We start from the raw sequence: 25,122 nt of genomic DNA, 5'->3' as shown, positions 1-25,122 counted from the left end.
ATAAACATAAATGCTCTGCCAAGCACTGCAACACAAGGGATCAGACAGACCCCAGTGTGAGTACAAAGCAGGTTCATTAAATGCAGAGCCTTTCCTTTCCTCCTGCACAGTGGCTGGCTGGGGAGGGTTGTTTCCCTCCACTCCCTGTGAAAATTGTACAAATACAGCCTTTTTTTTTTTTTTTCCAAAAGTTTGGTAACAAGTTTTAAACCAGTCTGATATTAATTTAATAGAGTTCATCCTGGTCATTCTGCCTAAACATGTGTTCGCACACACCTGGTAGGGAAGCGAAATACCGTATGCTTGATGCTACTACACTGTGTGTGTGTGGAGTGGAGGAGAAGCTACGTCTTGATCACACACTTTTTTTTTTTTTTGAACCGCACACTTCCCCCCCCCCCCAAGGAAGAAAAAAAAATGGAGCTGTTAAAATGCAAAGTATCCCTTTTCAAATGGCAATTGGAGCAGACAAGGGAAGAAAGACGTTTCCCACGCGCCCCCCCGGCTCCCTTCCCGCGGCTCTGTGGCTGCGCTGGGCTGGGAGGCGGCCGGTCCCTTCCCGGCGCATCTGGCTCTCCAGCGGTGCCACCTGCTGGCGCCGCTGCCGCCAGGCTCCGCCGGGAACGCCACCCCCGTGCCGGAAGGGCAGCGGGCACAGCTCTGCTCGGGCCTTGGCCAGCAAAGGGCAAGGCCAGGAAACATCAGCCCCAGCCAAAACTTCGCTTTAGAAAAGCACTCTTGTCCCTTGAATCCTACTCAGGGCATTTTATGAAGACAATTCGTTAGATAAAGAAAAGGGGAGGAAGAGGAAAAACAAAGGAAAGTATTTAGTGTTATACCTGATTTTCTTCCAAAAACGCTATTTCCTTAAGTCAGGCAAAATAATTTTCTCATTATGTAGCTACTAGGTCAAAGGAAAGCATGTACTTCATAATAGTGTGTTAACAACCAACACCATCTACCTGTTGCAGACATGCAATGAATGACCGCGTTGCAATCACGGCTTGGAGTCACAAATGAGAGCGGCTGTAGGGATTAAGCAAGAAGTGGTGTCTTTAGGCAGTAATTAGAAAGGAGAAGGCAGGCAGGCAAAGGAGAAAAGCTGAGGGTGCAGGCCCAGGGCAGGGGGTGAAACAGGGCAGAAGAAAGCTCAACCAAGGTAGAAGTGTGCATTTGGGGCACCAAAGGCATCTGACAACAGTATTTGTAACTGCTGAAGGGTCTGATTCTGTAAACCACAGCTCACTTGTCTTTGCAGTACACATGCTCACACACACTGATGGTATAGGTTTTGAGGTAGGTATTTCACCATTACAATATTCACTCATCTTCCCCTTAGATTTTGCTCTACTTTTTTTTTTTTTTTCCATCAGACTTCGAATAAGATTGTTTCCTGCCAAAAATGAGTTCACCATACCCACCCCTTTGACCTCAGCCCCACTGTACCTGTTTGCCTTCTCCACCCTCACCAAGTTCACCAAGGACTGCAACAACTTTATCCCAAACTTGTCCGACCAGGTTCAGCACATTCTGTTGCTTCAGTTTTTTGCAAACTACCATCTGTTATCTTTGCTTTTTCTTGTTCCATTTCCAAGCTTTTCAACACATCTGAACTGGCTGGCAGCAGATCAAGTACTGACTTTGAGCAGATATCTCCAGCTGTATGAGAAGTCCCATCTGCAGCTTCAGGCTGTCCCTTTGCCTCATTGATTTCTTTTTCTTTAATTGCAATTGAGGCCTCAGCAGCGTTTTCAGATGGTTTATCATCAGCTACTGCTGTTGAGGCAAGCTTACAGCTTGCAGTAGTTGCTCCTATTTCAGCCTTCACTACATTGTTTGGGAGGTCTTCACTGCTTGTTTCTCCCACATCTTCTGTCTGCATTTCTTGCTCTTTACTCACTTCCTTACTACTGGAACCCACATTGATTGAGCACTCACAGTAATAGTAACCAGATTCCTGCTTCTTCTTACGCATGGCACAGAGATCAATTCGACGGAAGACCTCTGTGCCAAAGTGGCTGTCTTCATATTCCTTATACAGATCCGTACTAATTTTCCTGAAGCCCTATTTATTGAAAGAGCAACATGACATGATATGTATAATATATGTGCACAAATACACATGCACTTTGGGAAGGTGTGTCAAGTATTATTTTAACAAAACCCAGCAAAGTAAACACCCCCCCTTCACCCCTGATTAGGACAACAGCATCAACTTCATGCTAGTATTTAAGTTGATACTGAGAAAAGTCAACCATTACAAATTAAAATTATAGGAAGCTTGGCTTTTGCCCATTCCTCTATCTACCCCACCCTCTTCAAGAATAAAAAACATGCCAAAGATACAAAATCAGATCAATTTAACCTACTCTTATTTAAATGCATCCACCTAATTTTAGATACTTCAGGCAAGTTCACAGCTACCATATGTAATTATTCTGAATTGCCTTTAGGACGGATTGCTTGATTTCACCTAGAGTTTACCTTACTCAGTTTCATCTTAAAGCTGTCTTAACAGACTGAAAAGTTACCCTTCTTGGTGCTCACTCTCCACAACAGTAATTAAATTATGTGCTAAAGACAGGTTAGAAATAGAGTTCATGCACCTTCGTCCCTGTAAGCAAAGTAATGCTCAAAAGAAACTTAACTCAGTGACTAACTGGGAAAACAAGCTTATTTCAGCAAGCCAGAAAAGAAAAAGAAAACCTCAGCAGCTCTTAGATAGCTACCAAGCACTGTCAGTATCTCAATGGCTAAATGCTACAACAGTCACAACACACAACTGAAAGGGTACACTCCTAGAGATGTGTTTTTAAACACTGACACAATTCTTTTCAGACTAAGAAAAGTTACTTCTATTGCCATAAACAAAGCACATGCTTAGAAATCATTGCAATATGACTGTCAAGGCCAAAAATCAGCAGCTCCTCAGAGCTATTTGTTTGCTCTTCTCTCCCTCAACAAGTTTGGGCACAGCAGCACTAGCTGCCCTGTACAGGTGTCACTGAGGATCGGTGAACAACCCAACAATTCCATGGTTCCCAGGCCTTTAATTCAGACAACAACAGCTTCCAGTTTATATGAGGGGCTCCCACAAAGCATTTAGCCTATAGCAAAACACATATGCTAGAGGCACATATGGAGATGTAATGAAGGACAGATGAATCATTAAGCAACAGAAAATAGTCTCCACCTTCTCCTAACCTAATGAGTATGTGAGCTAACAAGGCTCCAAGGAGCTCCTTGCAGCGTATTGCCTCAAAGAATTCTCAATCAGTTTGTTCAGACCTGCTCCCAAACACCAGGGGAAGAAAAAAAGAAAGCATTTTTACAAGATTTCATCCTCATAATGACAGACTTATTAGCAGGGGCATATGTACAGCTCACAGCATGGAGGTTGTGGGAGGACAGCCAGAACAGCCAGTGTCACCTGGATAGAAGTAGATATAAATAGCTTCACAACCAAATACATCAAACCATTAGGCACTGCTGCCTAAGGTGACTACAACACTTGAAAGTTTAAATAAACCAACAGCACACTTTTTCTGTGCCCCAGAGATACCTATGTGCCAGTCAGAGGCAGGCTGTTCAGGAGCCAGGAGCTACATGTCACCTAAATGCCATGAGGTTCAAGTTCTGCTGAAATGCAGAGACACACTGCACATGGGCTGTATTCTGGGTAATTCAGGAGGATAATGGAAACTTGAGTAAGGTCACATCATTGAAGATAAGTTATCAAGCAGCCAGAAGAGGGCAGGATTAAGACTGGCTTTCCATTAAAAAGCACCAAATATTTTAATAGAAGTATGTGACTTGTTAATACATGTTAAATAACAAGTATGCTCTCTCATAACCCAGGGTAGCTATTTCCACACCTGCACCAAGTGAATCTACTTAAAGCAGCATAAAAGGGAACAAGCAAACATTTTCCACTTTAGCACAGAGGCACTTGATCCACTGCTTTGCTCTGGCAGAGGTGAGATCAGCACTAAAGGCTAACAAGCCCACACCACAAAAGTTCTTTGCCTATGTGCTGAAAAAGGCTCTTACTACAAATATAATGAAGTGGATTCTCTTAAGAGGTCAAATGTTCCCTTTTGGCTCATTGGAAAGTTAGAGATCATAATTCCTGAAGAACCCATATTTTTTATTTATGCCAGAGTCACACTGCCTATTTTGAACCTGATCTTCAAACAGCACATACTGCTCCTGTGGTAGCTATTCAGAATAAAAAGCACACAATCCAGGATCTCTCTAGCCTCTTGAGATATTTAGACACACAGCCAAAGCCAAAGATGCACAACTTCAAGGTGAAAATGTACAGTCATATCAGTTTTAAAGAGAACCAGCTCCTCTTTCCCCACAAATGAGAAGAAGGTCTGCAGCTACACCATCAGTATCATCACACACCTCTCATTAACAAAGTATGCTTGAGATATAAACTGCCTTAGCAATTACCTCTTAAGCTTCGTATAAAAAGCACTTCAACTGTGTGAAATACATAAACAGCACACTTTCTGCAAGAAAGCAGTTATTTAGGGCATAAAGAAAGTAATTACAGCCAGTAGATGGCATCATAATAACTTAAGTGATATTTTGTCGTATTCATACTTTGGTATCCTCTAGTGTTTAGGAAGGCCAATTTCTCTTATGCACTATTTAGGAATGGGTTATCATAAAAGTAAGCAGTTCCTTCCTTTTTATTTGTACTATATTTTGAAAGAAATGCAGTAAGTGGACAGTGAGTGGTCTTTGAGATAATGTCTTATGTCCAGGGTTGAGCCTTACTAACCTCAGGGAGATTTGTACATGGACTTACAGAGCTCACATGCCCCTAATAATCAACTCAACATATGGCCCTACTCCAGTTTCTCAGTCTTGGTCTGTAAAATAATAATTTAGGAGCAATAATTTTATTGTGAAAACAAATTTGCACAGAAACGAGTAATGCTTGGTAAACAAGGGAAAAGCAGAGAATGTTGTCTAGCTGAATTCCAGGAAATTTTTTTACACTGTTTCCTGCGAGGTCTCCATAGAGAAGGCTGATGAATTATTAGTTGGCTGAACAGTGAGGTGGATTGAAAATTGGCTGAACAGCCAGTTCCCTATGGTGGTGATTGGTGGCACAAAGTCTAGTCGGAGGCTGGTAACTAGAGATGTACACAAGGGGCCAATACTGGGTCCAGAACTGTTTAGCATCTTCATTAATAATCCAGATATTGAGGCAGTGTGCACCCTCAGCAACTTCACTAATCACAAACTGGGAGAAGTGCCTGATTCATTAGAGGGTACTGCCAACCAGAGGTATCTCAATAGGCTGGAGAAATGGACTGATAGGAACTACATGAAGCTGAACAAGAAGCACAAAGGTCAGCCACAGGGGAGGAATGAACCCAGGCATGAGTACAGGCTGACAGCTGACTGTGAAGGAATTTTGCAGAAAAAGGACCTAGAAGTCCTGGTGGACACCAGGTTGACCATGAGCCAGTTGTGTGACTTGCAACGAAGGCACCCAGTGGTATCCTGGGCTGCATTAGGAGGAATGTTGCCAGCAGACTGACAGAAATACTTCCCCTGTGTTCAGCACTGGTGAGGCCACACCAGGAATACTGCATCCACTTCTGGGCATACCACTCGATATTCTAACATTCAAAGACCTATACACTTGCATATTTATATATATATATATATATATATATATATATATGTACGCAATGAGATGGCATACATAAATCATGTTATGCAAGATTAAGCTATATTTAGTGCTAGAGATCAAAAGAGGAGAGAATGCAGGAAATTACAATTCTATTTTTTAATTTTAAATTTCATAGTAAGAGGAAGTGTGAAAATACTCCATACAAGAGTCAACAGTAATTCCTACGTGCCTACTGTATAGTTTCTTTTGCATTAGACATTGCAGATGCCTCTGCTCATCAAAATCCCTACAGGCAGAATAAAAGAAAGAGCCTCCAGCACAGAACTATCAGTCCTGGCCAACTTTGATTTTATCATGTATACAAAAGGCTAATATCAAGTCAATACAAAGTACTTGAACAAGGTCATTTTCTTCAGCTATTATAGCTTTTTCTGTTTTCCTTTCTGCATGCTCCTCTAGTGTTTCAGGTTTGCAATATATTGACCTCATAAATACAAGTATTATTCCTGGAAACAAGCAGGACAGTATTCCACTGGGAAATGAGCAATCTAATCAGAGTTGTTTTTTACTTTAATTGTTTGTGATAAATCCCATACAATGCTGCAGTGAAGGTTAGAAAAGCACATCACACATTTCTAGTATAAATCAAGGCACCAGCCTGACTTCCAACATGACATTAATCTTGTTCTGAGGTAAATATTAGTCAGAAGACAAATACTGCTCAGAAGCCATCCTGCCCTATGGAAACAGCTTGACATTGTTTTTGTGCAGATTTGACCAGCCACAATGGAAGGGAAGCAGTCTGTACTCTACAAGGGAGCCATATAGAGTATTAACAACAGATCTCATTTCTTCCAGTCAGATATGAACAAATACAACTGTGTTGACCAGTCTATATACAAGCTTTGTTAAAAAGAGAAGTTATGTTGTTCTCTGGTTGCAATCCCAAGGATCGCATTGAAGGAAAATTAATCACTAGAAGTGATTCCAGGAAAAATATTCTTACACCCTGTTACTTACCCTTCTTCTCAACCTTGATGCTTTAGAGAGCTTCAGGAAAGTCAGATGTGGTTTGAAGTCCTTACTTCCTGAAATGTCTAGATTCATTTCAATAAAACATTCTTCCACAGCTTCTGGAAAAAGATAATACAAGCAAGAAATGAGTAACAGTGGGGAGGTAGGGAAAAGTATTTACAGGGAGGTTAGACAAAAAGCCACTATCCCTGTCTTAAGCATAACAGTTAAAACACACCCCAGGTAACCAGTTGCTGCACTATCACAGGCAACAGAAAAATTTGAGAAAAGTACTCAAAACCAAAGTTCGGCATGACACAAGGACATAAGTTGTAAACCTGAGACTGGATCCAGACTTCTGCATTTGCAACACAATTCCTTCCGAATTCACAAATCCCCTATCAAATGGTGAGCTCGAGAAAGCACCTGTCCTTGGCACCCTGCCAGGAACAAGATGCAGCCACCACCAGTGGCCACATCTAGGGTCTGTGGCAGAACAGATTCTCTCCAGTTACTACAAACAGCAGTGAAAGAAGCAAAGTGCTTCCAAGAAAAAAAAAAAAAAAAAGGCTAGATTCCCAAAACTACTACAACTCCACAGCACTTAAAGTATTCAGGAGGGAACATCACACAAATATAATATTCCTTCCCCAGGTACAAATGTGATACAAAGTGTTTACGATGTTATTGGCTTAAAAACTTCAGTCACGTATTTATAAATCCATAAGGTTTTATCCTCCATAGAAAAAAGTGTCTATAACTCCAGGATTTGTATTCTTCAAAGCCTTTCAGCTAAGGATTTTAATGACAGGTCAAACCAAGCTGAACTGTTCTTGGTTTTCATGGACTTTGGGGATGCAGAGCCTCAAGTATAGCAAAGTAAGGTTTGCATGAGGCAGATCCCTACAAGTCTGGCAAAAACAGATTTTTTTTTCAACAGTTGTGCTTAAACAGTGAGAAATAATTCCAAAATTACACATAAAGCCTTGGCTAAGGCTGGAGTACTCCCCGGAATTTTTTCTTATTGACAGAGATTTTTATACCTTGATTGTATAGCGGGGGGAGGGGGGTGTGCAGGGAAGAGGGTTAAAAAAGAAAAAAAAACAGCATTTTAAAATGGAAACCTGCAGCTTTTGTAGCTTTTCCAGTCAGATCCCCCCATCTTGAGGCTTATTTTTGTTACTGCTTAATTGCTTAGGCACTGAAAGAAGGAGGATCAATGCTGAAACTGTGTAAAAAATAGCATATTACATACCAGATTAATGCCTTTTTTGAAATCCCCCTGCTTCCATTTTGTTTTTCCACCTATCAGGAAGTTTAACTACATGTGTGCTCAACTAGTTTGTGTATGCATTTGTATCAAGGCCAGGTCTCTGTGTTGGAGTTTTGCTAATTAATAGTTTAAAATGTTTCTTCTCAGAGTATGTATGAAGGAACAGCAGCTGAGGCTGTCTGATCATTTTGCCAAGGCAACAGCTTTTTTATATTTTCCATCTGGAAAACACAAAGAATAGGATCCAGTTGTCCAAACAAGCATCTAATGTCCTTTTAGGTGTCCTACAGGATGTCCACCTGGCCTCCAGCTGCTGCTGCAGAAGGTACAGCCTGTCTGTAGTTCTGGTGTGAGTGCTGCAAACACTTTAGAAATCTGAAAATTGTCCTGGGTGATTATGGTTAGGTATCAAACAACCCCTAAAATGCCCCTGGTACTTTGTCAAATAGAACACATTAACATGAAGAATTTCTGCATATTAAGTCTTTTTGTTCCTATGCAAGTTGGTCAAAGCACAGGAAGCCCCAGAGGAAAAAAAAAAAAAAAACACAGCAGAAGATTGTCTAAGCTCCTTCTAGAAAAAGAAGCCCTTCCTCATGCATCATCCAGCATGCAACCTCTCCAAGCTGCATAAAAAGAAACCAGGTAGATATTAACCTAAGAAAGAAAATCTGAAGATAGCATCTCCTCTTGGTTACCATTGAGCCTCCAGAACAGCAGGAAGGGGTTCTTACTAGAAGGTGAAGATTTTCATCAGAAAAACAGATGATGGAAGAAAGGTCAAGGCCAGCAATCATCTTCAAGAATCAGTATAGGAACAAGGCTCCTGGATGGTGTGCCCTGTCCATGCCAGGCTGGCACTCAATTTTCCAGACACTGTCTTCTCTAGCTCATATGAAAAATATCCTACACAAGTTCCAAGACATTTTAAGCAGTATCTTTTCTCCAAAGTGGATGAGGTCGCTAGCAGCAAGATAAACCCAGTAGTGCTCAGAATTTACCAATTGGTTGCAGTTAATTGATCTAGAGATATGCTAACTCTCCACTTTGAAAGTGAAGTCCATGATGTAGTACCAAAAGCAGATAGAGGGCTAGTCACCTGGCCAATGTCAGGAATACTTCCGCAGCTAAAAGACTTCATTAGAGCAGGCAGAACTCAAACTTCCTGGCAAACCATCAGTAAGGGCATGATGAGGCAGAGACAGCTGACAGGAGTGTCTTGACCTTTGCCAGCCAAATAATTGGCCCATCATGCCGCTCAAAAAGACAACATTTAAAATTCACACCTAGCTAATGACAACCAAAAATATTGGCTAAAAGGTAAAGAAAATAATCCCTATTTATTGTATAACAATTAAATTGTTTTGCTGAGAGAGGGGAGACAAAAACCCATCTCTTTGGAGATGTCATTGAAAGGATAGACTTTGATATACATTTGCATAATTCCCAGACTCATTAAGTTCTAGAAATGGTCAGAAGTTATGCAGAATAGAACAACACTGGAAGCTACAACTCTCTGAATAGCAAAATCATTGTTAACAGAGTTAACAGCTTGAAAACTGGCAGCTTGTCTCCCAGTCAAGGAATTATTTCAGGCAATCAGTGAACAATCATATTGCATTAAAAACACAAGTACTGGCAGAATATTCCCAGGGCTTGCAATCAAAATTTCTCTCCTCTATCTAATTAGGGGGTTCAGATCAGAAGCTAGATATTAGGTTTCCTAAACCCTGAAGATGCAGGTTACCCAGGCAAAGAACGTAAAGGATCTGCCACCCACTATTGCAATGGCTTTTAGAGCTAACACAGGTCCAAGATGATATTTAAAGAGCATCATAGCACACATTCTGCAGAACGAAAATTAAACACTTGTGATGGTGATAAAGCAGCATGATAGAGATCGACCCTGTATGGTATGACTCATTGGCAACAAAATTCTGAGTTAAGCAAGACAATGAGTCCAGGGAAAACCAGTCACTTCCAGATGAGAAGTGAGGTACTCACTTCTGTATATTTCAGGAGTGAGGAAAGAGCCAAAGCAGTGCTGTCAAAACAGTCAAATCAGGCATCAAAAGAATCAATCAGCCCCTTATTTCAATGGCACTGAATTGTATATATATTGTAGACCTGCATGTACCAAATATGATCTTACAGAAAATTGCATCATCTGCCTTCTACTTTGATAACTTCCAGTCAATACTATTTCCAGTTAAAGCCCTGAGAAGAAGCAGTTTGTGCATGGGCAAGTTTGTTGACGTTGTAATCCTAATAATTAGGGACCACCTCAGAAATGCACAGCTGTTTTGAGTCAAAATTAGCTTTGGGAGGGATGGAATAAGAGAAATGAAGGCCAGAATCAAGGAAGAGGTAATGGATAGTCAAGTGGCTAATTTTATATAGCTGAGGCAAAGAAGCTGTTCATAAAGGGCATCTCCCATCTAATTATAACTCTGACTACTTAAGAGGTAAAATAAACAGGAGTATAAGAAAGCAGAATTATAATATCAAATCTGAGAACTGGAGGAGGTCAGAAACAGCATCAACAAAAGAAAAACAGACTGCTGTGAGAATCATAGTCTTTGAAGTGTACACAGTGTCCTTGTATTGCATGACTCTTTGAGAAGCATTAGTTGAACTATGCTTCCTTTTTGCTTAGTATGAAAAGAGCAAGGAAAAATAATGTATATTGATTATTTCTGTTCTGTTGGAACGGAAGCCCAGGACACAGATTAGGTTCTGCATTGCAGGCTAAAGCAGATCCTAAAAGCAGAATTGGGTAGAGAGGAAGAAAAGAGTATCAAGCCCCTCTGAAACTGTACTCAGATGCAGGTAAGCAGATCAAAAGTCTGGAACATCTCATAAACCCTTCAATGTTTTGGGAAAATAGAGCAGAGGACAATCTATTCTTACACTTCTGTTTCATCTTCTATGGTGGAAGCAAAAGGCTGATTTGCTGGTGCTATACACTCATATGCAGACAAATACTGATTTTTATCACCTCCCACCCCAGAGGTACTTATGATTTCATGCATTTTCCAGTTTAAAGGAAGTTCTTGTATACTCAGAGTGGGCCAACACTGAATAGGCTTTCAGATTATTAGAATGAGCACAGCCTCAGCTAGAGGTGTCACTTTGAACACTGCACACCTCACTCCTGTGAGATTCCAGCTGTAGAGCAGGTTAAGTTCGACTGTGTGATCTTCACATGAATGTCTGTGCATCTCACCTCTTCCATATTAGTACAGACAACCTATTTTAGGCCTAATGCTCTGCAGGAACCCAGTTGTTGGCTTCATATTTAACAATTAAGAAAGAGAGGAGATGAAAGGAAAGGCAGCACATCACAGCTGTGCACAACAGCTTGGGCCAGTGCTTACAGGAGCTGATGGACTCCACAACCTGGTTTATCACAAGAGCTAGAGAAAGAAGTTTTGTACTTACCTGCAATTCTGTTAAGCATTTTCTGGTCTTCCTCCAACATTTTCACATATAGCACTTTGTTATTAAATTCTCCAATCCCGTGGAATGTCAAATTAAGGTCTTTTCCCTGCAAGATGTCTTCCACTTTAGTCTTGCTTTGCTTCAGTGCCAGAACAGCCCTTAAAAATAATCAATATATAAATGCTGAAAGTTATTATGTTTTTTACATATGGAAATATTGTTTTATTTTTAATACTAGCCAATTTACCTGATTCTGACCACTCTGCAGCACTATGCAAGGTATCACAGGTACACTGTATTTCATTGCTAATTCTTTTGTAACAATTAGAATACTGCAAATAAACTACGTATTTTACTTCAACTTTAGCTAATGTATTTAGAAGTGAGTTTTTTTAGTGAGGTGAACATTCAAAATGTTAACAATCCAGAAAAGCTATGAATATATGTTAATGAAGAGTCAAAAGGGATAAAACTGAACTTCCATTTGTGTCATGTAGTTTAAAACTTTATCATTGTAATTTTCAACTGGCTGACTAATTTTATTCTTAAACTAAAACAAATTCATTATCCCACCTGAAGCTCAATTAATATTTTTCTCCATTATATCCTCATATTCCAGGCTAGGCAAAAAATATCAAATTGATGGTTATGTTCTTAGCTCTGCATCCCATGTTAATAAAGTTTAGTTAGGCACCTTGCTGCACACAGAAGTCTCAAAAAAAGTGAATTATCCAAAGACATTAATACTTCAAATTAAAACATTTTTCTTAAAGACACAGAAAAAGTATAACAATTAAATTTCTAAATGTAGACACCAAGAATTCCAACAACTTAACACCTGCTGAAGTTTTACAAGTGCCCTTCTTTGCCCTGGTGTCTCAGGAAGGGGAATCCTGTCAGTCTTCAAACCAAGTTTGACCAGAAGCCTTCTGATTAAGGCTTCATACTTCTAACAAACTGCAGCATGACTAAGGACTTCAGGATACCATCCCATAGGTTTCTGGGCCTCCTGAAGCCACATTCCCTTTATCATTGCACCTAGAACAAGGTTTGACTGCATTCATTCCACTCTTTAAAAATACTGGACCTGTGTAACATACCAACAGAAACCAGGCAGTAAAACCCACATATCACAAACTAATGCCCTTTGGAAAGCCTCTTTAATACATACAGAGGCCACTTCAGCCAACATTATGAACAGTCCTCACTACTACATTGGAGTTACTTCAGCTATAATAGCATAAGAGCAGCTTCTTCCCAAGACTTATGGGGACTCAGCAATAAAGATATAGCAAGGACAGGACTGAAGTTGGAAAGAGTGAATTCTTTGCAGAGGATTTTTTATTTTACCACCTTAACAAGCATGGCTAATCTAGCCCTTCACTTAAGTTCATAATGTCTACGCAAAAATTACATACTGCTAAGACAACTTCTCCCATCAAATGGTTTCTGTTGCAAGGGACCTTAAATATCATCTAGCTCCAACCTTCTTGCCGTGGGTAGGGACACCTTGCAATAGACCAGCTTGCTCAAAGCCCCATCCAGACTGCTTGAATATTCCAGGGATGGGCCATCCACAACTCCTGTTCAGTCAGGGCCTCACTGTAGTAAAGAATTTCCTATCAGTATCTAATCTAAACCTGCCTTTTTCCAGATTGAAGCCATTCCCCCTTGTCCTATTGTCAATGTAAAAAGTTCTGTTCCAGCTCCTGCCCTGAGATTTGAAGATGCCTCCCTCCCACTGTGAGGGGCTGGGCCAGCTGTATCAGCAGTGCTGCTAGCTTGAGAAGTGAGAAACATTTAAGCTCAAGGCAGTCTTTCATATGACAGCACAGAGTAGTAGCCACTGAACTACAGCCTCATTTAGAGGAGCTATGGAGGTAGGTAAAAGATACAGGATGAAAATCATTTGGCAAGGCAGATCTGCTTTTCATTAGGTATGTCAATTATTTTTACATTACAGACACACATCCACTCTTAAGTTCATTAACACCACTTAGCTCCACTCACCTCCCTAACCAATTGATTCCCATTTTGATTGCTGCTCTCAACTAGCTTCCTATCCTCTTGGACATCAGCCTGCCCAGTCAGCAGCACTGCCACAGGGTTTTATTGCTAAATTACCGTACACTGTCTTCTGCATGTCTCCTTAGCCCATATAACACTCCTTTTTTTTTTTCCCTTTCAGACCCTAAAAAAAAAGTCTCTGGAATGAAAAAATAAAGCAGGTAATTTTAAAATAACATACATAGAAGCCTGCTATGTGCAACTTAATCATGCTTAACTGGTGCTGCCTGTATGGGCAGAAGGGGTTTTTTCTAGTCATAGTGGGCTTTTTGACACCTTTCCAGCTAGCCATTCTGCTTTACACCCCAGCAGATCCTGTGTGACACTCATATGGCGTTGAGGCCCGTTTTTCTTTCCTGTGCTGATATGTACCAGGGCCGCTGGAGAAAGGGCTGTTCTCATCAAGTTCCCACCTCTACCACATGATGCCTTCCCAGGCACATAAGGGCCTTTCCTTTCTGCCTCCTTATGTCCAGGAGTTCCAGGTTTCCCAGTGTGGTACAGTAAGATAAGGCTTAGTGAAAAAAAAAACTGCAGCAGATGGGCATTATTTTCTGGACCTTTCTATCAATTCTAGCCTTCCTGACCACAGGGCAGCTTTCCTTAGTCATCTGTCAATAGCTCCATCTTAATTCACAGGGCCCCAGTGACAGCCCACCGCTTGAATTCAACAGGAGAGCAGCTTAGGAAGGAACTAAGCAGATTTTTGTTGTTGTTTTCTTCTTAATGCAATGTATCTTAACAGCTAGCATTTTCCAGCTGATAAAAGTATGGCTGCTCTGAAAAGCTGTGGTTTCTCAAAAGACAGCAGCTCAGGGAAGCTTACATCTGTTGAGCTAATTTGTGGTAGTAGCACAGTAAGAAAGCAGTAATACTATTTACAGCCACACAGCTTTTTCTCTTCACCCCATGGCAGATAAAAAAAATCTCAATCTCTGATGCATCACAGCTAGCCTTTGTAAAGATCTTTCCCCACAAGTACTGAAAGCAAGCCAGAAACTGATAAAAAAAAGTTTAAGAGGAATTGTGTGTGGGCTCTAATAAAACATAATGATTCACAATAGCAGCAGTAAGGCTACCACATTTACAGAAAAATTAGCTGCTCTTGAATTTGGCAGGATTCTTACTTTTTCACTTCTTCTTCTGTTCCCAGATGAGCTACTATTATAGTAAGGTGCATAGTTTGAACGGGAAGAAGAGCTCTTGACAGGTCAGGTTCTTTAGAGAATATAAGTTCTTGAACATCTTCAATTCTGTCCAAAATCTGCAGTGGAGTAAACAGGAGAAAGAATGAAATTTTCATTTTGAAATGCCTATATATTACTGGGAAAATTCAGAATGCCAAAGCTTTATACAACCAAAAATGCAACTCTGTGTTTAAGCCAGGAACCCACAAAGCCACCTTCCTCTCCTCCCCACCCCAGATTTAGCATGTAGCAACTTTCAGTTTCATACTTGATTTTTCAGGAATTGATTTATCTGTTTTCCTTTTTTAAAGCCTACAGGCTAAATTCATGGCTCTCCTGTGAACCAGAAGCCCTATATCTTAAAGTAGGTGTGAATCTGACCCTAAGAATGTTATTAAAGCTCACAGCACTGTGCAAATATTAATGGGATCTTCATGCAGTTGTCAGTTGTTAATAGACTGTGGAAATTAAATGGCATTTCCATAATTAATCTTATGCCATTTTCTGATTACAAGTTTGATCACAGATTAAACTGATATCTCTTCCCAAAAGGAAAATGTAGCAGCAAACAAAGTAGATTGAGTGGGTAAATATGCCATTTTCTGAGCTGGTGTTTTTCAGAACTGAGTGGCCAGTTTCTCGCTCTTGTGGATCTATCTGTGCCTCTAAACAATTGACTCCAAAGATTTTTCTTTTTTCAATACATGCTGGTTTATAAGCCAGTCATAGGAACAGGCAGGAGAGAGAAGAATTAATTCACACAGGTAATAAGTATCTGGTGGAATCCCAAGTTACAAAGAAATAATTTATAGATTTTCAGATTATTTCAGTGAGAAAACTCTGCCTTATATGCCTAGGTGCTCACACATGTTAGAGCTCCCCTTTATTCTTAGATAGATCGAAACAGCTGGGTCAATATGCTTTTGTTTTGCAGTCTTTCTCCATAAAGCCTTGCAGTCATTGTGCAGCCCAGTAAATAGTCCACAACCTGTACATCAGAAGAGATTAGCATAGCAAGTTCCCAATAAACATGAGGATGAAAGCCACACACAATTAAAATAACCATTTGAAGATACAAACTCCCTAAATTCACCAACCCTTATGGTACATTTGTCACTATGAAAAACACATCAGTGTCTCTACATTAAGTTAATTCCTACTACACCTGAAGCACAATTTATTGCAGCCTGCTATTTACAGCATATGTTTAGATTGTGAAAACATTGAGCAGGAATCAAGCCATCAAGCTGTCTGACCACACAAACTACAACCTTTGCTTCAACAGACTAAGCTAAGTATTAACAGTAATTCTACAAAAGAGCACCCTGTTTTTCTCCTTTACCTGATCTTTCCAAGAACATCCTTCAAAAAAGAAAGAAGATCCTTTTCCATTTCAGTTTGAGGCTTAGACATGTGGGAAGCTGAGTTTGAGAGAAATTCTCTCATGTAGTTATTTAACTATTACAGAGCAGTGTTAATGTCTTTTCTTACCTCTTTTTCTTATTTTCACATATGATTCTTCACAACTTCCTGCTCCTACTCCCATGGGAACCATCTACCCTATCACTACACATTTTTTTGGGTGCATCAATCTTTAGCATTTTTCTATAAATGCTGGGTGATTAATGAGATAGCTGGGGGTTTTTGGGAAGTGAGGACCATGAAGGAATCACTTAAAGTGGAGTACTGAAAGCCTGAGACCATAACATTCTTAGATTCAATCCAGTGCAAGCCTGGTCTCCTGTCTCCTGGAGCTCTGCTTAGACACAAAGTAAAAAGGGCTGTGCACCCAATCAGGACTAGAACAGGACTTTTCCTTTGTCCTTTTGAAAGGGAGAAAAATGTTGACAGCCCTAGGCCCTGCCACTTGGAGAGGTCTCTTAAATAATTAAGGCAAAATAATTATTCCCAAGACACTAACAGCATCTTTAAAATCCTTCTGTAATAGGCAAGGTCTATAGAGCAGCAGACAACCAAGTTGTATGGTCAGTGAGGTCAGAAACCTCTGCTTTAGAGGTAAAAGCATCTAAAATGACCAAAACACTATTATATGTGCATGTACATATGTGTATATACGCACACATTTGGCCAGCAGATCAAGGGAGGTGATTCCACTCCATTCAGTGAGACCCCACCTGCAGTGCTGCATCAAGCTCTGGGGCCCCCAGCATAGGAAAGACATGAACTTGTTGGGATGAGTCCAGAGGAGACACACCAAGATTACTAGAGGGATGGAGCACCTCTCCTCTGAGGGAAGGCTGAGAAAACTCTGTTTGTTCAGCCTGGAAAAGAAGAGGCTTCAGAGTAACCTAATTGCTGCCTTTCAGGAGCAGAAGTGAGACTACAAGAAAGATAGAGAAAGACTTCTTACAAGAGCATGGAGTGACAGGACAAGGAAAAGTAAATTCAAACTGAAAGAGAATAGGTTTAGATGAGATATTAGGAAAGAATTACTCATTGTGAGGGTGGTAAGGTACTGGAACAGGTTGTCCAGAGGTTGTGGATTCCCCATTCCTGGAAGTATTCACAGACAGGATGAATGGATGTCTGAGTAATTTGGTCTAGTGAAAGATGTCTTTGCCTATGACAGGAAGGTTGAAACTAGATGACCTTTAAGATCCCTTCCAACTCAAACCATTCTATGATTTCTTTACTCGCACTTTACATCTATATGCCAGCCTTATTGTACTGCACTCTTCAGTGTTTCTTTCAAGGCCTCACACAGGACTGTCTCAGGTCACTGACACTCTTCAGGGTAGCACTTAAGAGAAAAACAAACTAGGAATATCTTGGGCAGAGCATCCAACCAGGGATGCCCAGAGCTGCCAGATTACCAGAACTGGTGCGAATGCGGGGAAACCTGTAAGAGCAGAATTGAGAGAGAAAAGGAAAGGAAAAAAGAGGTGAAAGACATTCTTTGGGCTGCACAGGATGTGGTCCCAGGCCATATATTAAGACACTCAAATCTCATTAAAATAGCAGAATAAGTTAAGCATTCATGACCCTTCAAGCTGTTCCATGATCTCATTCTTCAGATGGCAGGAAATTTTCCAGTTTCTAGCTTAGATTTATTCTTTGCCCACTTCATACCCATTTGTTCATCTGCCAACATTGTCTTCAGCTTACACAGTTATTTTCCCTTCCTGGCATTTATCTTCTTGATGTTCTCTGCACTTTTGTTCACCTCTCAAAAGTCAGTCATATGTAGGAGTCACAAAAGTTATATGAGGCCATCCTCCAGATAACCTTCAAAGATCATTTCTCTGCCCAAGAGAAAGCCAGAGCAAATAATTGCCTACCAAGAGGAAGGCACCTTTGACATCTCCCTCTAACACATGCATAAGTGTTTTTGCACTTAACTTAGGTAAAAACAAAAACTCAGAAGCCTGCCAAAGCAAGCTACTGTACTGCAACTGCTTGTCACATTGGAGAAAAAAAAAAGGGAAATTCTGTGCAACAGATACATCATTCTTACTTAATTATTGCCTTTCAGCAGCATATTCATGCCAGATACTGCATGAAAGCTTCAGCTAGGGGAAAAAAAAAAAGGAATCAAATTATATATTGCAACAAACAATATATATTTGGTTCATTGGAAAATACACCCTAAACTACTAGCAGAAGCTGATAGTAGAATGTTGTATTTTCACTCTGTTCATACAAGTTAATATTCAGGTTTTGTCTTTTACATTTTTTAATAGAAAAAGATACCAAGATACATATATAATAAAAATATAATAATTTACAGAATTTATATACCATTTCTCCATTCTGCCCATGCTAGCTGGACACAGTAGTTTCTGATTCAAATTAAGATTTTTCCCCTGCCTGTCTCTGTCAGGTGGAATAGGCTGCTCATTGTCATGGTATTTCAGGGCTTCTCTTTCTTTTCATAATGTATTTAAGTGCAGTCATCTGCTGCCCTTACATAAAGGCCATGGGACATGTCCCACCATACAATGTTGCTGTTCCACAATGCTGGAACAGAATCCCATCCAAACTCCCTTGGGATAACAGCAGATACCAGGACAAAGTGAGAATTCTCTCTGCTTTTGCTTACCTTGAGCAGCTGCAAAAAAACCATTGCCATCAGCAGGTAGGAGTTGTCTGTGAAAGGTTAAAAAAAAAAAAAAATCTGTCCACTGCAGTGCTGCTTTGGAAATGAGACATTCCATAGTCTTCTTTCTGAAAGCTTTGAATGAGCTTCAAAATTCATAGCAGCAGAATGGGAATAAGTAGTTCAAGGTGAGCCAATATCTTCCCACTTTCTTTACAAGTACATAGTTGTGCAGAAGTTATGCAAGACTCTTTTGAAGCCCCTTACTAGTAAATAAAGTGTGAAATCTGTCTCTCAGCTATTGTATAATTTTTGGAATTTCCTTCCATGGATCATAAGTCAGGGCCTGTAGCAGCCAAGCCCTGCAAGAATGTATGACATATTTCAGAAGCAGCATTTACTGTGGTAACTGGAACGCTTTAGGTCCCCCACAAAGCCTCTAGAAGAGAATATGTCTATTTGTATTTCCACCGTTTGCTGCACTTTGATTTAACATTATAGAGGTGAAATGATCTGTTGCTTTTCCCAATACTGCTTAAACATGGGAGTCACAGAAGACAGCACATCTTGAAGTATGAACATAGAGACTGTACACATGGATTCTTGAAATTCACCATCTTTCTAGGATCTCAGGGCAAGTTTATTGGATAAAAGATGGAGAAGAAAAAAACAGATCAATTCTCTATAATCTTCTGCAGAAGAGAAGGAAATTCTCATTCTCCATTGTGAACTTCAGTGGACAAGGAGATGAACAAACAAATCAATACCCTTGCACTAAATACAGCCTTAAGAAAATGTAGGATGGGATAACACAAGATGATGAAAGCCAGGTCTTTTATTTAAAAAAAGATTACAGAATAGAAAATACTGATGATGAGAGACACCATCTCAGACCCTATAGAAAGGACAGTGGCAATTGTGGAAGTGTTGCTTTTTTCCCTAGCAGTAGCTGAAACATGGATGTGTATAAACATACATCTCTCCACAAAAATAAAGCACAGCACCTAAGGGTTGCTATGAGGAAGTTAACTCTATCCCAGACCCAACAAACCACTTGGGATAAGCAGGCAGAATTTGATCACTCTTGGCTTGTTAACAACCCTTGCAATCAAGACAGGAAATTAAGCCTAAGTTAAAAGTTAAGTTTTTTATTAAAACACCTACTTCAAAGTACCTGATCATCTGTTATTGGAATAGCAACAAAATAATTTGGAGACTGTCTTCGACATTTCTTAGACAGTTCTTGTCCTAGGTCTTCCTTCTGGTCTTCTACAATCCCCCTGGGCCCTTCTTGGATATTACCTTGCTCCTGTCTTATCTCGGTACTTCTTTGGTCTTCCTTTTGCAGAGGCAGGTCTGCTTTTAGCTGTTCCTGCTTTTGGCTCTGGTCTTGCAGCTGTTCCTCTGTCACCATCCCATTCAGGTCTGCTTTGTCTCCAGCCTGCACGTCATGCAGCTCCACCACTTCTGCTTTTTCCTCTTGGCTCTGGTCCTGCTGGGCTTTTTCCACTTCTCCTCCTTGATCCTGTTTTTGGCCCAGAACCCCCTGTGGCACCAGCTCCACCACAGCAAGCTCTCTCTCACTTTCAGATCTTGTCATCATCTCTCTCTGATTTTTTGGGGGGGTCCACTGTCCTCCATTATCTAACACTCCCTCACCTTGGTTCTGGAGGCAGGTTACCTCTTCTGGGTCACAGCCCACCTGCAGCTGCACAGTGACCTTGATGCCAGCAGTGCCTTGTCCCCACTCATGGGGCTGTAGTTGTACAATTACTTGTGGGAGAGATGGCCCTGGGCCCTGCTGCTGTAGCTGCACCTGCACAGTCACTGATGGGGCTTCCCATCTGGGGCTTGGCCTCTGAGGCTGCACCTGCACTGTCACCTCTGGGGAGCCCCACCCCTGGCTCATGTTCTGGGGCTGCACCTTGACAGTCACTTTTGGGAACTCCCACCCTGACTCTGTTGGTTGTGGTCCCATGTTTGGGGCCATGCCTCCTTGCACTGGCTGCCTCTGTGGGCGCACATGGATATCATTCCCTCCCTGCGGCTCTTGAGCAGAGGGCAGTAGCTGTTCTGCTGAGGGATGGTCTCCTTGCTCCAACTGTACTGATGAGCAGATTTGCTGAGTTTCTTCTGGGCTTTCATCCACCTGAACGGGTTCCTGGACCACCTCTTGAGGCTGAGCTCCCTCTGGACTTCCATCCACCTGAACCACCCCTTGGTGCCGACTCCTGCACAGCTCCTGTTTTATCACCTTCATCCTATGACAAAGCTTTCTTCTTCTAGGCTGGAGGTTCTCCAAGATTCTCCTCCTCTTTCTTTGGGGCTTGAAGTACTTTTTTAAAGGAACTGGGGGGAAAGAAAAGAAAAAAGCCTAACAGTTATTTTTTAAAAAATATTTCTTGCAATAGTTCAGTCTGGGTTCAGTTCTGCAATTGGACTCACTATGGGGGAGCTTCAACCCAGCCAAACAGCCAACTCTAAAAACCTTTGGAGAGCCTGACTGAAGATTGAACTACTGCTTCTAATCACTATACCGTGGTCTTGACTTCTGCTCTTGCCCTGATTAGGTCTCCCATGCTTTAAAGCACAAGTGCACCATTTCACAGCATGCAGCACCACAGAGACAGAGGCCTTATCAAAGGGCTGCAGGTGTGTTGCCTAGACATGGTTACTCACAGAGATTAAGAATAGCCTGAGCCAGACTCAGAAGCTGAATGCATACAGAAACAAGATTGCCTGTGAAGCTCTGGTCTCCTGTAACTGCAGTATGCTGCCATCTAATCAGACCTGCACACATGACTTTTTTCTTTCCTGTGTATAGCTTAGTTTTTTATACAGCAAACTGCTGCCACATCCTCATTTGTCTTAATGCCTTACATTCACCCTGTCTCATTCCCTTTTCCTCTTCTGTGAAGTTGCAGAGGGAGATGCTTTTCCCACCCATACTGTTTAGATACAAGTAGTGAAGGCACTGAAAGAGTAAAAGGATTTCTTTTTTCCTCCTCTATTCAGAGGTTAATTCCACAGAAGCCCAAAAAACCAAGAATATTTCTTAATTAGTCAATGCAGCTCAATTGCACTCCACAGAAACAGCACTTTTTAAAGAAGATGTCTAAGCAAATAAATTCTACAGACCAAACAGGATTCATCTGTATGAGAAAAATATTTCACACCCCAGGTTATGATGGGCCTTGACTAAGTCCTTCCAAGTCATGGCAACACTGAGGTTTTTTTTCCCCCTGAAACTATAAGAGGTAGGCAGATATTTTTTATAAATCTGCTCTCCAAGACAACGAAAATGTTTGTTCAAATTTCGCAGGAAAACTAGATCCCTTCCCACCCCCACAAAACCCACAACCATGAAAAAAGTCAAAACTAAATCGAAAAAGTGTAATAAAATTGACATACAACCTACATGATTTAATGTTGGGCAATCCAAGACAGAGGTAGTACAGTTATCTCCTGATTAAAAAAAATAAAACAACAACCCAAAAATTTATTTTTGTAGTGGGCTAAAGACGACAAGTTTAAGAAACTCATATTGAATTCATATGAAGGCTATTATATGTTCTTTCCAGAATTCAGATGTTGGCACTTTATTCCATGGAATGGACTAGTTTTTAAAAGGATATTTGAATGCTTGCATATACTTCATATGTAATTTCACTCATCAAATAGCTACATTACTTATATTTTATTATGCTTTAAGAATTTTGTTGACTGTATGTCAAATCTAAAGACTTAAAGAAACTACTAAAGATTTTTAAGATGTGAGAGGCCAAGTGCTTATGGAAGTAGACCAATCTTATCTCTCTGGAGAGACAGCACTGTGGTCATAAACTAGCTATGAAATCAGCTATTACCCATGATATTTGGGCCTGGACTCCAAAAGAAGATTTTGTCCTCTGGAAGAGTGTTTAATCAGGGACATGAAGAATCCCTGATCAGATCAATGATCCTTAATAAAGACACAATCCAACCTAGTACTTCATCCTGCAACAGTACAAAACCTACTTTCGAACATCTCACTGACATCAGTTTTGACAAAAACAAGCTCTGCCCTTGTTTTCATGTCTTCAATGTCCAAGTGAGGAACTAGAAGAAAAGAACAATATTGAAGTCTCCCAGAGAAGCCCTTTCAACCATCTAACTGCTGTAAAACACTTGTTCATTTTTTAAGTACTTATAATGGCACAGCAGCTCCTGAGACACCATTACACTCCTCTGCCTTCCTCACAGTCATGGTACTTGAGAAAGCAAGCCTTTTTTCTCTTTCAGAAGCCATTATGTAAATTAAGCCTCAAACCAGTGCAAGCTTTGGCAAGTACCTGTAACAATAGTTCAGTCAGCTTCAGAAAATGCAGCATCTAAATTCCCTGTAAACAAGTATTTAGATGCATGTAGGTGAGTCAGAAAGTTTAATGCACCTACAGTGACAGGATTCATGCCACTGAAACATCATAAACCCCACTGAAAACTTTGTTTTACTAGCAGTGTGCAGCTGAGGCACAACAGAAGTTTAAAAAGAGCCCCTCTCTTGCACTCAGCCTAAGCTGCTCTGTGAAAAATCATTAAAACAGATAACTTGTAATAAGCTGCCCTGGTGGTGGACATTTGTTGTTGGCTTTGTTAGACTTCCTCCCCTTAAGTAACATATAAAACCATACTGTGTCTCTTGCATTTGTGCCTGCACAGTAACCTTCAGTAGGATTTCAGACTGTCATCAACCTAGCAAAGACAATGCAACAGCTCAGGTTGAATATAGAAGAATCACACAGAAAGAAGCCTCAGTGTCCTTTACAAGATAATGGACTATTTTTATGGTTTTCCATACATAGCATCAAGGTAGTCTCATCAATATTGCACAGTTCTGTCCCTACACTACAGTTTCGCTCTTAAGCCTGTATTGCTTCATGCATGCATGTCTCCCACAAAACTTTAATTAGATAATATTAGATAATCCCACCAATCTAAAAAGAGCTAGAGATGCAACTGTTACCCAGCCATCCCTACACTACTGCAAGTCCTTACAGCCTTTGTGTGGCTGTCAACAAGCTGAGAATTATGGGCTCAGGTTTTTTATGCATTGACTTAGTACAACCTAAACTCAGAGTCTAATGAAATGGCAGCATCTTGGTCCTTCAAAAACTTCAGCACCTGTGTAAAATAAAAAGTTGCTGGAGATCCTGAGTGGTAGAAGCATCCCACAGAGTCCCAGGCTTTCCCAAAATCTCCCTTCTAACTTTTATTCTGAGGCCTGCCAAGCCCTTTAGGCCAGGTGACAACACCAAATACTTGTCCACACACAGCAAGGTCCAGTGCAAGTTGGGCAGTCAAAAGCTGAAGGCTGCAGTCTACACAAATAGGAAAGGTTCCTGTCCCTGTTGCACAGAAATATGCCCTTAGGAGGTCCTGAAAAAGGCAGGAAGACCACCCACCTGCATCCAAAACATTTAAACCATGAAGAAAGCTCTTTCTTCAAATAAATAGTCTGTTCCATTTTCAGCCTTTTGACAGACAGAGCTCATGCAGACCCTTGTATCCCAGCCAGCAGTTCTGAAACAACAAACACACACGCTCCAAAGGCAAGCTTCCCCTACCCTCAGTCCCATGCCAAAGGCTGGGGACAGATAGTAACTGTGTTTAACCCTTGATCAAAAGAGTCCAGGAACATCCAGAAGAAAAGCTGACCTGTCCCATGAAGATGCAGGCAGCATTTGCCCAAAGATGTTTCTTTACCACTTCACACCTCAGTCTGATACTTCCCACCTCCTCAGTCTCAGAAGAATCAAATGCCCAATGTGGATAACAATAGAAAATTAAATTCTGCTGCCCTAAATTCTCATTGTAGGGCAAAGCAATTCCCCTCTGCCCAGCTGACTACATTGCCAGTATTAAGAGACACTCTGGAAGCCAGGCAATATTCACTTCTACCTGGAAATAGATTTTGTGTTCCATAGAAGTGCGGGAAAATTGCTGACTGGCTAACACTGCCTCGGTGTCTCTGAAGGATGATGTTGAGGTCTGCTTACAGCCACTCTGATGCATGCAAAACAGCTTCACTGCACAGAAAATAAGCCATGAGAAGAGCTTTTACACAGTTCTGCTTCATCAGACAGGTCCGAAACTGCTCAGCTGTGACAGTGGCATGCAAGTTTGCTGGCACTGGTCTGGAAGCCCAAAAAAAGTCTGTTTATAGGCCTTTCTGTAAAAGTCTCTCCCTTGTTACTCAGTTGCAGGAGAGCAGGATGCAGATGCAGTTCAGTGGCTGAGGGGAATCTCAGGTCCTGAGGGAATGTTTAAAATGCTGGAGCTGAAGGGAAGATTTACCAGGTCCTGGTCAAGCATAGACACACACCTACTATAATAATTCACTTCTCGTGTTTTGCCCAGGATCTGAATGGCTTCCTGGGCTTTCAGTTCT

The 25,122-nt window shown here is 40.9% G+C and overlaps 1 protein-coding gene across 5 annotated transcripts in view; it reads right to left on the bottom strand.

Moving 5' to 3' along the window:
- The window catches only part of LOC137474916 (uncharacterized), a 42,111-nt gene that overhangs the window by 7,735 nt on the left and 9,254 nt on the right, over positions 1-25,122 (bottom strand). For 2 of the 5 annotated variants that reach the window (XM_068191982.1, XM_068191975.1), the window contains exons 2-6: positions 19,870-21,069; positions 14,579-14,715; positions 11,385-11,542; positions 6,677-6,789; positions 1,447-2,065 (exon numbers count right to left, since the gene is read on the bottom strand). In XM_068191982.1, the coding sequence (XP_068048083.1) occupies positions 1,496-2,065; positions 6,677-6,789; positions 11,385-11,542; positions 14,579-14,715; positions 19,870-21,069 (2,178 nt within the window). In that variant the 3' untranslated portion in view covers positions 1,447-1,495. Of the gene's footprint in view, positions 1-1,381; positions 2,066-6,676; positions 6,790-11,384; positions 11,543-14,578; positions 14,716-19,869; positions 21,070-22,712; positions 22,794-25,122 lie in introns of those variants that run through there. The other 3 variants (XM_068191991.1, XM_068191995.1, XM_068191996.1) reach the window with 3 other exon arrangements.

The sequence above is a fragment of the Anomalospiza imberbis genome, chromosome 1 (assembly GCF_031753505.1).
Source record: "Anomalospiza imberbis isolate Cuckoo-Finch-1a 21T00152 chromosome 1, ASM3175350v1, whole genome shotgun sequence".
Taxonomy (NCBI): domain Eukaryota; kingdom Metazoa; phylum Chordata; class Aves; order Passeriformes; family Viduidae; genus Anomalospiza; species Anomalospiza imberbis.
Note: the sequence above shows the minus strand (reverse complement) of the source record. Positions and strands in the feature narration are given on the sequence as shown.